The 14,562-nt window shown below is 45.0% G+C and overlaps 2 protein-coding genes across 8 annotated transcripts; one reads left to right on the top strand and one right to left on the bottom strand.

Moving 5' to 3' along the window:
• Positions 1 to 412: 412 nt before the first annotated feature.
• On the bottom strand, positions 413 to 5,270 carry LOC117577942 (regulator of telomere elongation helicase 1 homolog). The gene is made up of 6 exons (XM_034262958.2): positions 3,972 to 5,270; positions 3,371 to 3,912; positions 1,388 to 2,194; positions 1,201 to 1,330; positions 876 to 1,130; positions 413 to 809 (listed from the first exon to the last, which is right to left on the bottom strand). The coding sequence occupies exons 1-6, from the start codon at positions 5,007 to 5,009 to the stop codon at positions 597 to 599; spliced, it is 2,985 nt and encodes a 994-aa protein (XP_034118849.1). The 5' UTR covers positions 5,010 to 5,270; the 3' UTR covers positions 413 to 596.
• Positions 5,271 to 5,500: 230 nt separating this feature from the next.
• LOC117577940 (integrator complex subunit 6) lies at positions 5,501 to 14,524 on the top strand. 7 transcript variants are annotated; one of them, XM_034262951.2, is made up of 3 exons: positions 5,501 to 5,649; positions 8,623 to 9,077; positions 9,191 to 14,524. In XM_034262951.2, exon 3 carries the CDS (start codon positions 9,273 to 9,275, stop codon positions 13,677 to 13,679), a length of 4,407 nt encoding a protein of 1,468 aa, XP_034118842.1. In that variant the 5' UTR covers positions 5,501 to 5,649; positions 8,623 to 9,077; positions 9,191 to 9,272; the 3' UTR covers positions 13,680 to 14,524. The 7 variants fall into 7 exon arrangements, with proteins under 7 accessions (XP_034118842.1, XP_034118843.1, XP_034118844.1 ...); XM_034262952.2 differs by lacking the exon at positions 5,501 to 5,649 and adding an exon at positions 6,487 to 6,525; XM_034262953.2 differs by lacking the exon at positions 5,501 to 5,649 and adding an exon at positions 6,487 to 6,517.
• Positions 14,525 to 14,562: the final 38 nt, after the last annotated feature.

The following is a 14,562-nucleotide window of genomic DNA, read 5'->3' on the forward strand; positions in this document are numbered from 1 at the left end:
CAAATATACATACAATACAAGTAATTATATAATTAAATCCATTTTATTTGGTATCTATTTTAAGCAGTTAGTTTAAGTGTTTTTATTTTTTTTTTTTTAATAAAACTTAAAGAATGTATGAAAATTGAATGACGGATTTTCTATTTAGTTCAATAATATTCATAATTGGGGAAAACGTTGAGTGTTGAAATGCAAAAGTGTAGGATTACATGACAAATTTCAAAATTTGTTTTCTCTGGGAATGTTTTTGAATATTGAACTATTTCAATGCCACAATTTTAATTATATTTGTGGTATTTTAAATAGGTATTTCTCTATTTTGCAAAACGAAAAAAATGCAAAAGAATAATGTAAGACTAAAAATACAAATTTGTTTGTTAATCAAAGTAAATTTTAATTCTTTTCAAATCACAATTTTACAAAAAGGATTCACAGTAGTTGTACTTAGATATAATTGTTCAGAAGCAACCTTAAAATAAGTGTTTGAATCTAAATTCCTTATTACAAACAATCACTGTACAACTTTTTCAAATGCAACACACAAATGTTGATATAAAATTATGCTACAACTAATTCTAAGGAACGATCGAGCTCTGCTACAAGCTGGCTATGCGCACATCGAATTCCTCCTTGTGCTCGTTCTTCAGATAGCGACGCATCATATGCAAAAGATGTCGCAACTCTGGCGTGCCTAACAAGTCCAGCAGAATCAGCATTAAGCTATCGAAGCTCTCATAGCCACCAGTTTTGTAGGCGAGCAGCGCACTGCCAAATTTACGAAACTGATCGGTGTTGATGGCACCGCGCACCTGTTTGCCAAAAGTTATAAATTATTTATTTATGCTATATTCTGTGTGTGTGTGTTGAAGACAAACCTGTCGCAAGAAATCCGTGCGGGATTCGTGCAAATCACTTGACTGGGATTCTGACGGCGGGTTCGTTAAATTACTTTGACTTTGGCTTTGGCTAGTTGAGGCGAAGGGTTCGCTCTTAATATCAGCAGCATTCACCAGCTTGTAACGCTTTTTAATGTTTGGCTGTGAGGCCAAGGAATCGCTTGTTGTGGGCGAACTGCGCTCTCGCTTGTGAATCTTCACTAGTCCGGTGTTATCGCTATTGAAGTCGATGCTCTGCAAAATGTATAACAAAATTCATAATTTAGAAGTGAATAAAGAAAAACCATTGTCAACTAATGCTTACAGTGGCATTCGTGTTGAGGCGACTTATGAAATCCATGGGAGTTGATTTGGCGCCTTGTGCCCCGCCGCCGGCGGCCTTGGCATACTCTTCGGGCGTCCACTTCTCCACGGAATACACTTGCTCAACTTTCCTAAAATGGTAAATCATTTAGTATACAATTTGAATTTCAGTTGCATTTCACACTTACGTTGCCATATTGAGGGCTATGCGAGATTTGTTGTTGATAATCTTGCTGGCGGTCTCAAAGCGTGGCTTGCTGTCGGGCGATGTCTCCTGCTTGAAGACGCTCTGCAGCAAAGGTTCCTCGGCACGCTCATCCGGCTTCACCATCGTCGCCTCAGCGTGCTTGAAGAACTGTCGCAGCTCACGTACAATGGGACCAAACGGTGTGCTCTGCGGTCTCGCTCCCAGATGGCCGCGCACCCATTTGGACAGCTGCTGCACCTGGGAGGCATCCTGGAAACGCGAATCACACAGCAGTATGGCGCCATAATCGTTGCGATGTCGTATGACACGACCGATGGCCTGATTGACCGCACGTGTCGCCTCCAAGCTATACCATTCCTGGCCACTCAGCAGCTGATTCTCCCTCGTACGATTTGATTCCAAATAGCGACGCTTCAGTATCACCTTTGGATCCTTGAGCGGGGGAAAGGGCAAACCAGTTATGATTACCGCACGTCCATTGCGATCAGCAAAATCCAAACCCTCGGACACTTTGCCACGACAAACGGCCATAAAACAAGCGCCCTTTGAATCGCGTATCGCTTGATAGAACTCCTCCATGGTGCTGGTGAACTGATCCTTGCCCCGCGGCTCCAGGAAAATCGGTTTACGACTCGAAATATCCGCCCACAGACCGCTGGCTTGCCAAGAGTCCACACAGGCATTCATCATGGGATACGAGGGAAAGAAAACCAACAGACCATCGGGCACGATCCGCGATACATTGAGTATGGTCTGGCCCAGCGATCGAATGTACTTGGGGTTATCACTGTGGATACATTACATATTAGTATATTTTCTTGTGGAATGTTAGTTATTTTCCTTGAACATCGTTTCGAAAAACCCTTGCTATCATATTTATGTCACTAACCGTCACTTTATCTATTTTATGTTTCTTTTAATTTAGAAGTAAACAAAAGAAGTTAAAACAAAAATATTTTTGTTTCAAAGGAATGCAATTAAAATAATGAATATTGTTGGGTATACTTTTCTTTTAAATGAGATGCAGACTAACATTCTTCGGATCGTGCAAACCGATAAATCGTATATATTTTGTAATTACATTTTCCTTTAAATAATCGTATACTTTGTTTCTAACATTGTTTTCCTAAGAATTAATCTATTCACATATAAAAATTCAAAATTACTGAAACTCTCTTTATAGATGGATAATTCTCTGATGGAATTTGACGCATGAGACAAACTGAAACAATTTTAAATAAGTAAAGCTCTTATAGATCTAGATTAGTACTATATTTCGAGCTAAGATAGATTTTAAGGGACTTTTTTTGTGTTACTATTCGTTCATTTTTGCAATTAAGTTAAAACATACAAATAGATCCAAATTTATTCTTAGCTCTAATTAAAGTACTAATCAATAGCTTCATCTTTACTCAAAATCAAAAAATGTTTTGGTATTTGTTTTTTCCACTGCATATAGAGTATTTTCGCCAGAGAATTACCCATATATAATTATTATGTATGTATTTGCTGCAAATATTTAAAATATCCCACAAATTCAGATAGATCAAAAATTATGCAATAATCCGAAATTCACACTGCATTTAACCAAAGAACTTGGAGCAAGTAAACTGCACACAATTTTATACAATTATCGATATTACTCTCAACAATACCAATTATTTAATTTAAAAGCTTGTTAATATTTCTTTTTCGATTTTAAAATACCAATTTAACGAATCCTAATGTGATCAAGCTTATTAAGTTATAATTTCGATAAATGTCAACAATTATTTTGCCCCCGAATATTGTTTGATCTGATGAAATACAATCACATCATCAAACACTTTCAGTTCTTATGAATGTGAATCACCAATTCTGATCCTCTCTTTCTCACCATTTCTCTCTCTCTCTCTCTCTCTCCCAACAGAATACCCATTAATCAAAATCAAATTTAAGAAATAAGCTGATCTCAGCAACATACCGATTTTTGTAGTTGGATATGAGCTGCTCGCGATCGGGTCCCGTGCCAATGATCTTGACATACACCTGACTCTGATCCACAATGTGCGGATTCTCCAGATAATGAGCCACAGGAATCGCCAGCTCGGCAATCAACGGCTTGAGGGGTGCTAATGTGCCGCTGGTTAAGATCACGCTGCGCACATTTGTGTTGAGTAACTGTTCCATGCCAAAACCGGGATTAAAACACCAGAAATTTATAACCTTGGCCGTCTTGGTGGTTGTCGTCGTATTGTTGCCCTTGCCCAGCCAGCCACTGTTGTTGACTTTGCTTGAGGCCGTCTGCTTGGTTTGTTTGCTCTCTTCGATCTCCACATGAACCTTGAAGCTAACATGCACCTTGCTCATGATATCCTCTTTGTTGGCAAACACAATATTTAGCAAATCGGAGAGCAACATAAAGCTGCCGCCCTTTCGTAGCATGGAGTGCTGTGAGGCAACCATTAGATATTGCACCAGTTTGTCCAGCAAGCCGACGATGGTGGCACAGTTGCCATAGGTAAACTGCAATATAAATTAAAATACAGATTAACGGATGCTTATTGCAGCAATTGTGCACTTACATTGGCCTTGGCAAGCAGTTCATAGATGAAGGATGCGGGATATGTTTGTCCATCGGTCTTGTTTTCCACCACAATCTCATCGACAGCCTTCTCCAGATCGATCAGCATCTCCTTAAGCAGCGTCAGATCATCAAGGGTGAAATCTTTGGGTTCATCGCTTCCTGCATCGAGAGTTTCGCCGCTCGTAAAGATTTTCATGATGTGCGTAAGGTCCTCCATGGCCATAGCCACATCTGAGGAGCGTATCTGCACCGATGCGGACTCTTCACAAATCTTCTCAATGTTATGCGCCTCGTCCAGTATGACAATCGTATTGTTGAGCTCAATTTTATTGGCTTTACGTGCCTTGGGATCGAGCAGATAATTGTACGGCATAAATGTGATATCCGCATCCTTGACCAGCTCCTTAGACGCATAGTATGGACACATTTTAAGACGTTGTCCCACCTTGACCAGATCCTCAATGTCCATTATTGTGGGTCCACGGAAATCCGGATGATCCTTCTTGGATTCGACGCGCAGCTGAAAAGAGCAAGTCTTCGAGTGCACCTTAAGCTTGCACATGTTGACCTTGTTGGAATTGCCCTGTTCCCGCATCACATCCGTGTGTATGCACAACTGATCCCGAGAGCCTAGGACAACAGATCGCATATTCGCATACGCCGAACGTTTCAACTCACGCATCGCCTGATTCAACTGGGAGTGTGTGCGTGAAGCATAGATCACCTTGGGTACACCCCAATTGTTGGATTTGCCCATGGCCGCCATAATCTCATTGCTGAGCACTGAAGCAGCCGTCGAATTGGGTTCCATTTTAATCTTTTGTTTATCCTTCTCCACCTCGGATTGACGTGTGCGCAACCAGGCGAGCGAGGAGCACAGTAAGCTCAGCGTTTTGCCTGTGCCGGTGGGTGACTCCAATACACCGTTTGTGCCGTCACGCAAACAGATTATCACCTTCTCCATGTAGGCACGTTGCACCTCGTAGGGCTCGAAGGGGAAATGGACCGGAATGCCGGCAATGATACTCTCCGGCATTGCGCAAGCTTTTTATTGTGAATACACTATTTAAATATTAACAATTCGGAATATGCTTGTTGTGTTTGCCTCACTTTTAGTTCAGTATGCTGTGTGTTCGCGCGCCAAAGCCACAGAAATAACAACATGTGTTCGAATGTTAAACGACCCTGTGCCATAACGATTGTACGCGCGATAGCGATAGACCACTTAATTTTAAAACTGATTAGCCAAAAAATATTCACAATTTGACAATGGAACACATTCCCATCTAAGTATGTACAATAAATTAAAAATAGCATTCTGTAGAAATTAATTCGCACTTGCAAGATTATAAAGTCGCGATTTGAAATTGTTTCCCTCAATCAAGCCAACTCTGTGCGACAATCGATATAGTAGCAATCGAGATGTGACGACACCCCTGTCTGGCTATCGAGTTATCGATATCCAACAAAATTAACAACAATCGCAGCGTCTCAGTTAGTTTTTCACTTTTGAACAGAGAGGTTGGTTGGCCAGCGGCGCCAGAATTGAAGAAGAAGAAGCAATAGCAATAGAAAAGGCAGAGGCGACAAATTCGAGACGCAACCAGAGTGACGGGCACAACAGTGTGGTGTGTGTGTGTGTGAAACAAACTTACCCGCCTGCTGAGATACTACAAGTAAACATACAAATAACTACATACATACATATACTACATACATACGTACATGCCACCACTGGTCGGTTGTATCGTGGTCGTGTCGCTTCGGCCGTCAGTCGGTCGGTCGGTTTGTCGTTGTCGTGTCGTCGTCATCATCGCACTCGACAGTCAGTCAGTCAGTTGGCGAGTGGATTGGTTGGTTGTATGGAAGGATGGATGGGGGTTGTGCGCAACGGTCGGTGGGGCGGCGGGGGCGGCTGCTTGGATGAGCGAGCTGTGCTGAACGCCAAGAGAGAGAGGAGTATAGTGAGTAGTGAGAGCGTGAGAGCGAGCGCGCGCGGTATAAAGATTGTTGTTTGTGTGCTTACGGGCTATGCACCTTAATACATCCACATACATACGTCGTATGCGTGTTTTTCTTCGCGAGTGTGTGTGTGCCTATAATTGTGTGAGTGCGTGGCTGTGGTCGTCGTCGGTCTGTGCGCGCTCGGCGGCGGAGGTGGTGATAAATTTTTTGTTGGCACAAAGTAAAAATATAACAGAATAAAAAATCGCTCAAAAACAAAAAAAACCCAAAACACAATGAGTACCCCCTCCCCCATATCGTCCGTCTAATCGAAAATTCTGCAACAGTAAAACAAATATATTTCTGATTATTAAAATTATGAATTATTTCATTGGTTAATTACTATCCTCGTATTATTAAACGGCTCACGCTTGTCCCTCCTCTCTCTCTCTCTGTTTCTTACTGCTCCAATTGCCGTATAGTTGCCAGTCTAATAGTAAAATAGCACAGCTTATGTTTTTTTTCTTCTTTTTTTTTGTCTAAACACACAACTCTCACTGATGTTAAAGATGATGATGATGGTGATGAAGCTGTGCGTGAGTGAGTATGTGAGTGTAAATGCGTGTTTGTGACGTTGCAAGCACTGCTATAATTATTGTTATAAAGTTATAATAATTCGGAAGGAACAAATAACAACAACAATGCATCCACCCACAATCAGCTGCAAATCGTAGACACACGATAACGCTTAAACGTTTGGCGCGCTCGCTCTCTCTTTAATCGAATGCAACACTGCAAATGTTTATCGTTCGATAGCCGATTTGTACTATGAGAGTGAGACCGATAAGCTAGCCCCTCAGCTACACACAACCCACTGCCACATGCAAATTAGTTCTTGTTCGTGCCCATGTCGCATTTAAAATTAAGGTCACACTAATCGTGCTGTTTGTCAAATAATGAGCACTCCTCCAAACACAAACACACACACACGAACATGGCAACAACAACAAACATCTAAAAACTTTATTTGCGATCCTGTGTAAAAGGCAAGGTCGTTGCATATATTAAGTTGTTGCTGTGCTGTCAAACACTCAGCTGATTTCAGTAATTGAGCTGTTACCGCTTATGTATGTTGCAAAAAAAGAGTTAAATCATACAATCGCCAGTTGTTGTTATTGTCTTTTTGAAATGTGAAACAGCAGGAGCGTGTATGGTATAGGAATCACCTTCCCCCAATGTTTTGTTACCTTGTTGCAGCGTTGCCACTACATTGGAAAGCGAATTTCACTGTGTGCTAAGCAAATATTATAGTGTTTGCGCACATAATGGGATTGGGCCATTCAAATTTTGGATAGTATCCCAGTTCAAAATTATATCCACGTGCCGTAGTTGGCTTACTGCAAGCAACGTTTTCATTTTGCTGTATATTGTGCACTTTATGTGACATCTGGCAACGCTTTGCTGCGCTGTTGAGCGTGAATTTAATACACGCATGCATGTCTGTATGTGCGTGCGCACATGTGTGTGTGCTCCTATTCAAATAGAAATTGAGTGCTTTGTACTCAAAACTCAGTCAATTAGTCGCCAGAAGGCGGCGGCAGCGATGACAACGTTAAATGCAAGCGCTCCGATAAGAGGAATTTTGGTTATACCGCGCGTCATTTTACATTCGCATCAAATAAATACGTTGTGGGTATATTTTACCGAAATTATTGTCAAATAGTTTTTGCCAACGCACAACTTTAATTAAATCATCTTTTGATTTACATTTTATTTTTGCATTTTCCTGCATTGGTCAGTTGTTGCTGCCAATTAGAGATGAGTGCGTGATTGTAAGCGAGACGATCGTAATATATATATTTTTTTTTTGTTGTGAACAAATAATAAGTCTCCACACGTGCCTGCAAGTCAAAACCGAGCAACGTGTGTTTAAAGTGTAATTTTTTTTGTTATTATTTTGTTTTTTCGTTTTCTTACATTAAAATTAAGATAAGCAAAAATTAAAAAAAAATTAAGTGAACACGCACTATCGTGCAGCCTTCTCACAAAAATCACGCACACTCATCTCTAATGGCAGCGGTGAGCAAAAGTACTGTTCAGTGCTCGTGTTTTGACTCAATGAATAACTTTTGTGGAGCATATTCACAGCCGCATTGGAGTCATTGTCTCTATGGTGGTTGGCCTGCCATTTGAATTGATGTCAAACCTATATTTTTTCCCATAGCCAAAAGAGTTGTGGATGTTTGTATGTGCATATTACCAAGACACAAGATGCCTGAGAGAGAGGTAGAAAGAGCGAGAGAGTGTTTTAAGTCGCGCAGTTAAAAGCTTAGCGATCAAAATTAGCACATTTATTGTCCAAATTGTGCGTGTTTTTTTTTTTTGTGCACAAGTCTGCTGTGTGTGTGTGTTTGTGAGCAGCGTTTGTGTTTGCTTGCGCATTATCAGTGATTACGATGACTATAGATGTACAAACATATGCATGCATGTGCATATCTTCTCTCTCTCTCTCAGCACCACCGCTCTCTCGCAGCACATGCGTTTGTGTGTGTGTGAGTTGTGAGTGTATTACAAAATCAGCGAATAGTATTGTTTTTGTTGTTGGATTTAATGTGTGGATGGCACACAGTGCGAATGCGCAACATGATGCAAATCGTTATCGTGGATTACATTAATTGTTCTTGTCTCGTTTTATTTCATTGCAGAGTTGATTGGTTGTGTTGATAAATCCAAATGTCAGCTGTTTCACGCAACATGTACTATAAAAGCGGCACAGTAAAACGAAGAAAAAGAGCAAATTGCTTCAGTCCAGGACAACAAAAAGCCGAAGCACGCTGCTAGCAAGCAGCAAAGAAGAGCAACAGCATCAAAATAAAGAGAGTGAGACAGAGAGAGGGAGAGAGCAGAAAATACAAAATCAACAACAACACCAATAAACCATAAAGCTATAAAAGTATCGTACTACAACAACACCGTTTAACAGTGAAGGAGCAAGGAAAAAGAGTTGCCGAACATCTGTGCTAGAACAGGAGTAGAAGGGAGACAATCGCTATACACATAATACACACACTCTTTCCATCTTGTTCTCTTGCACCGCTTTCAACTGCGCTCAAAAATAAAAAGCTATCGCAAGAAGCAAACAGCAACACTAAAGAAAACGGTAAATTATCTTCGCTCTCGCAAATCACATTGTCTATGTGTGTGTTGTTTCTGTGCCTGTGTGCGTGTGTGTACGTGTTTTACATGTATTGTATTTTTTGTTTGTTATTGTAGAGTTTGGCAACACGAAACATAGAGAGAGGAAGAGGAAGAAAGAGAGTTAGCTCACTCATCAGGTGGCTGGAGAGGAGCAGCCATGACAATCATACTCTTTCTGGTGGACACCTCGTCGTCCATGTGCCAGAAGGCGTATGTGAATGGCGTGCAAAAGACATATCTGGACATTGCCAAGGGCGCCGTCGAAACGTTTCTCAAATACCGGCAGCGCACACAGGACTGTCTGGGTGATCGGTATATGCTGCTCACGTTCGAGGAGCCGCCGGCAAATGTGAAGGCCGGCTGGAAGGAGAATCATGCCACCTTTATGAATGAACTGAAGAATCTGCAGAGTCATGGCCTCACCTCAATGGGCGAATCGTTGCGCAATGCCTTCGATTTGCTCAATTTGAATCGCATGCAATCGGGCATCGATACCTATGGCCAGGGTCGATGTCCATTCTATTTGGAGCCATCGGTGATCATTGTGATCACAGACGGCGGTCGCTACTCGTATCGCAATGGCGTCCATCAGGAGATCATACTGCCGCTGAGTAATCAAATACCCGGCACCAAGTTCACCAAAGAGCCCTTTCGCTGGGATCAACGCCTCTTCTCGCTGGTGCTCCGCATGCCCGGCAACAAGATCGACGAACGCGTCGAGGGCAAAGTGCCGCACGATGATTCGCCCATCGAACGCATGTGCGAGGTGACCGGCGGTCGGTCGTATCGTGTGCGCAGCCACTATGTGCTCAATCAGTGCATCGAGAGTCTGGTGCAAAAGGTGCAGCCCGGCGTCGTGTTGCAATTTGAGCCCATGCTGCCCAAGGAGTCGGGCAACAGCAGTGTTGGCGGCACCGGAGGCGGTGGCAACGCTGGCGGTGGCGGAGGTGGAGCGACAGCTGGTGGCTCAGGCGCTGGTGTTGGCGGCACAGCGAACACAACATCCTCATCATCGGCGGCATCATCCACGGGCGCATCCAGTAACGAGCCGACGCCCGACATTGTCTTCCAGCCGATCAAGAAGATGATCTACGTGCAGAAGCACATCACACAAAAGACCTTCCCCATTGGCTATTGGCCACTGCCCGAGCCGTATTGGCCCGACTCCAAGGCCATCACATTGCCGCCCCGCGACGCCCATCCCAAGCTCAAGATACTGACACCCGCCGTCGATGAGCCGCAGCTGGTGCGCAGTTTTCCGGTGGACAAATACGAGATCGAGGGATGTCCCCTGACGCTGCAGATACTCAACAAGCGGGAGATGAACAAGTGCTGGCAGGTGATTGTCACCAATGGGATGCATGGCTTTGAGCTGCCCTTTGGCTATTTAAAGGCATCGCCGAGCTTCAATCAGGTGCATCTCTATGTGCTGGCCTACAACTATCCGGCGTTGTTGCCGCTGCTGCACGACCTCATCCACAAGTACAATATGAGTCCACCCAATGATCTCATGTACAAGTTCAATGCATATGTGCGCTCGATACCGCCATATTATTGTCCATTCTTGCGCAAGTCGCTGGTCAATATCAATGTGCCGTATCAGTTGCTGCAGTTCCTGCTGCCCGAGAATGTCGACAACTATCTGTCGCCAACGATTGCCAATCAGCTGAAGCACATCAAGAACACGGCCAAACAGGATCAGGAGAATCTCTGTCTCAAGGTCTACAAGCAGCTGAAGCAACCGAAGCCTCCGTATCGCCAGGTCGAAACCGCAAAGCTCTGCACCGGCGCTGCACTGCGTCGCGATCTGGTGCGGCATCCGTTGTTGCGGGACACGTTCGCCAAGCTCCATGCCGAGATCGAGCCGGTGGAGAACTATACGATTGTGGTGCCGCAATTGTCGCATCAATCGTCGGCGAAATCCTATCGCAATCCCTTCGATATACCGCGTCGGGATCTGGTCGATGAGATTGTGCGCATGCGCGAAACGTTTCTGCGACCCACGAGCTTTGTGGCCAAGGATTCGGGTCACTGTCTGCCCATTGCCGAGATGGGCAACTATCAGGAGTATCTGAAGAACAAGGATAATCCGTTGCGCGAAATCGAACCGACCAATGTGCGCCAGCACATGTTTGGCAATCCCTACAAGAAGGACAAGCACATGGTCATGGTGGATGAGGCTGATCTCAGCGATGTGGCGCCCATGAAATCACCCAATGGCAACGGTGGCGCCGGCGGCGTCTCGCCCTCCTCCAGTGGCAATGGTGGCGGCAATCCTGGTGGCATGGGTGGACCCGTTGGTGCTGGCATGTCGGTGCTGATGCTCGGCGGTGGCGGTGGTAATAACGGTGGCAACGTTGGCGGTCCAATGGGCGGACCGAATGCCAAGAAGCTGATGGATGGAACGTCGCGCGGACGCAAACGCAAGGCGGGACCATTGCCGCGTGCCTTTGAGTTTCGACGCATCTCCACGGACTCGCTGCGCAGCAACAGCAGCAGCAGCAGCTGTAGCAGCATCAGCAACAGTTCGCCCAGCTCACCGGCGATTGTGACCTGTGGCAGCGGCGTTGGCGTTGGCGGCGCCAGTGGGAGCAGCAGCAACAGCAGTGTTGTGGGTGAACTGATGCTGATGGATGAGGATAGCAACATCAGCAGCAGCAGCTATGCGCCGTCGGAGACATCGAGCATTGCGAGCAGCAGCAGCAGCAGCAGCAGCATCATCAGCAACAGCAACAACAACGATTCAGGGCTGTCGGAGCGTCTGAGCTTTGACTTTAGCGAGGAGGAGGCCAGTGAGCAGGAGACCTCGCTCAATGGCTACGTGCACAACTTCATCAATGGCATCAGCGAGGAGGTGCTCAGCTCTCATGATGCGGACAATGGCAGCAATAGTAGCAATAGCGGCGGGGCAGGCAGCAGCGGAGTTGGCAGCGCCAACAGCACAAGTGGCAGCGCCAATAGCATCATCATCAGCAGCAGCAGCAGCAGTGGTGGTGGTGGCAACGCCAGCAGCAGCACCACTAGCAACAACAGCATTAACAGCAGCAGCGGCGGCAGCAACAGCACAGTTGTTGCGACAGCTGCAACGGCGACGGCAACATCGCCGCTAAACATTGCTGCCCGACTGCAACCCGATGTGGCAACGCCGAGCAGCAGTTTGAGCACAGCGACAAGCACAATAATAGCTGCAACAGCAACATCTTCGGCAGCCGCAGCAGCAGCCGCAGCGGCAGCGGCAGCAACAACCAGCAATGGCACCAACAATGACGCTTACGGCAGCAACATGAGCAGCCACATGAGCAACAATTGTCACAATCATGTGAACGACATCTTGTATGTGCCACTCAATGGCCTGACCATTCAGCATGCCGCCTACAGCAGCAATGCCAGCGACAGCGCGATGCTGATGATGCCAGCCACAACGGCGATGAATAAGGCGGGAGCTGGCGGGGCAACAGCAATGCCGCCACTGATGCTGGTGCCCAATGGCTATGCGAGTCATCATGGGGCAATGTTGTCGCCGCCGGCAGCGGCAGCAACCACAACGGCAGCAGCCACATTGGCGGCAGCAGCTGGCAGTGGATTGGGCGGTGCTGCAGCAGCGGGTGCGGCAAGCAGCACAGCAGCATTGGCGGCAGCGACAGCAACCACAACAGCAGCAGCGGGGGCAGCAACATCGGGAGCAGCTAACAGCAGCACGCCAGCAACATCGAGCACAACACCAAGCACGTATTTCAGTCACAATGATATTAACGATGCCTCGGAGATCTCGCGCATACTGCAGACGTGCCACAATGGCAACAGTGGCAGCAGCAACAACAGCAGCGGCAGCAGCAGCATCAGTGGAGGCGGCAACAGCAGCAGCAATAACAGCAACAGCACCGGAGGCAGCAACAGCAGCAGCACACTCAATGGCAATGCCAGCGAGGGAAATGGCAATGACATGGAAGTGGATCTCTTGGCCAACAGCTTTGATGCATTGAAGCGCACAGCGGGCGGCAGTTTGGCGGCGAATAGTACGCCACATATTTACTGGGGCAGCGGACTTAACCACCACCACAACAACAACAACAACAGCGGCGGCAGCAGCAGCAGCAACAACAACACCAACAGCAACAACAATAATAGTAGTAATAATAATGTTAATAGTAATAGCAATAGCAATAACATTGGCAACAACAATTGCCATCGAAGCTACAACAATGGCAGCCCCAAGCTAGAGCCCAAAGCATCACCAACGCACAACAACAACAATAATGGCGGAGACATGTCGGTGGTGACAACGCCGGAACGTGGCTTAACGGAGGAGCAACGGGAGGCGGCACGGAAACACAATGTCGACCTGCGTCTGCAAATCTTTCGTGATATACGGCGACCTGGACGCGATTACAGTCAATTGTTGGAGCATTTGAATTTGATCAAGGGCGATCAGGAGATGAAATCGGATTTCGTAGACATGTGCGTCAGTGAATCGATGCGATTCCGACGCCACAAGATGGTGTCCAGCATACAGGAATGGTGGGATCAGAAGCAGCAGCAGCTCGACGAGATCACAAAGAGTTAACGTTGGCTGCTGTGGAATTGAGCGTGCAACCAGCAGCAACAGCACCAGCAACAACACCACGCAACATGTCTGTGATGTCAACAACAACAACCAACAACAAGAAACAGCAACAACAATACTAAACTTAAACAAGAGTTAGCATTAATTTTATATAGAGATGAGAGTTTAGCTAGTAGCGGAAAAGTGATTTTCCACAAATTCCACACAAACACACACATACACTCAACACCAACAACAACAACAACAACAACATGTAGTACAGCTGTAAATAATGAAATTAATGTGAAGGGAAGAGCATGAGAAGAGAGAGAGAGAGCGTTACAACCTGGGGATGTATTTATGTAGTTTATAGACTAAATTAAACAATAATTAATACTGTTGATAGTAATGCTAATAATATTAACGGTAATTGCTGTTGCAGCAGCAACCAACAACCGCAACAACAACAACAACAAAAGTACCAGAATATGGAAATTAGTTATACTAGTAATGTTAGGAAACAAAATGCATAAACAATTTGTAGGTCTTAATAACACACACACACACACACACATTTTTTAGTCGTTTAGCCTAAAGCGAAGATTTAGTGAGTAAACTCCCCAAAGTAACTGTAAACTGTATTAGCCAAGTAAGTAAAAAGAGGAGAAGCAAACAACAACAATAACAACAACAACAACACATTTGTCTTTACCTTCAGTTTGAAAGCCTTTTAAGCCATATGTGTGTACACCACATATGTTAATTAAATGATAACGTAATTAATTAATGCATTAATTATTAAGCATACAATTAACATGCAGCAAGAAAAATGCTTATTTTAAATTAAACCAATTTTTTTCTATTGTCTAACGAATTATTTTTAATGCCGCAGCGCGCACTTAGA

The sequence above is a fragment of the Drosophila albomicans genome, chromosome X (genome assembly GCF_009650485.2).
Source record: "Drosophila albomicans strain 15112-1751.03 chromosome X, ASM965048v2, whole genome shotgun sequence".
Taxonomy (NCBI): domain Eukaryota; kingdom Metazoa; phylum Arthropoda; class Insecta; order Diptera; family Drosophilidae; genus Drosophila; species Drosophila albomicans.

Excerpts from the sequence above, each read along its gene's own strand:
- LOC117577942 (XM_034262958.2), bottom strand. The coding sequence starts at position 5,009 with ATGCCGGAGAGTATCATTGCCGGCATTCCGGTCCATTTCCCCTTCGAG. Across the intron at positions 3,913-3,971 it reads AACTGCTTGCCAAGGCCAAT|TTTACCTATGGCAACTGTGC; the intron begins GTAAGTGCACAA and ends TTTATATTGCAG. Across the intron at positions 1,331-1,387 it reads ATAGCCCTCAATATGGCAAC|GAAAGTTGAGCAAGTGTATT; the intron begins GTAAGTGTGAAA and ends TTACCATTTTAG.
- LOC117577940 (XM_034262951.2), top strand. The coding sequence starts at position 9,273 with ATGACAATCATACTCTTTCTGGTGGACACCTCGTCGTCCATGTGCCAG.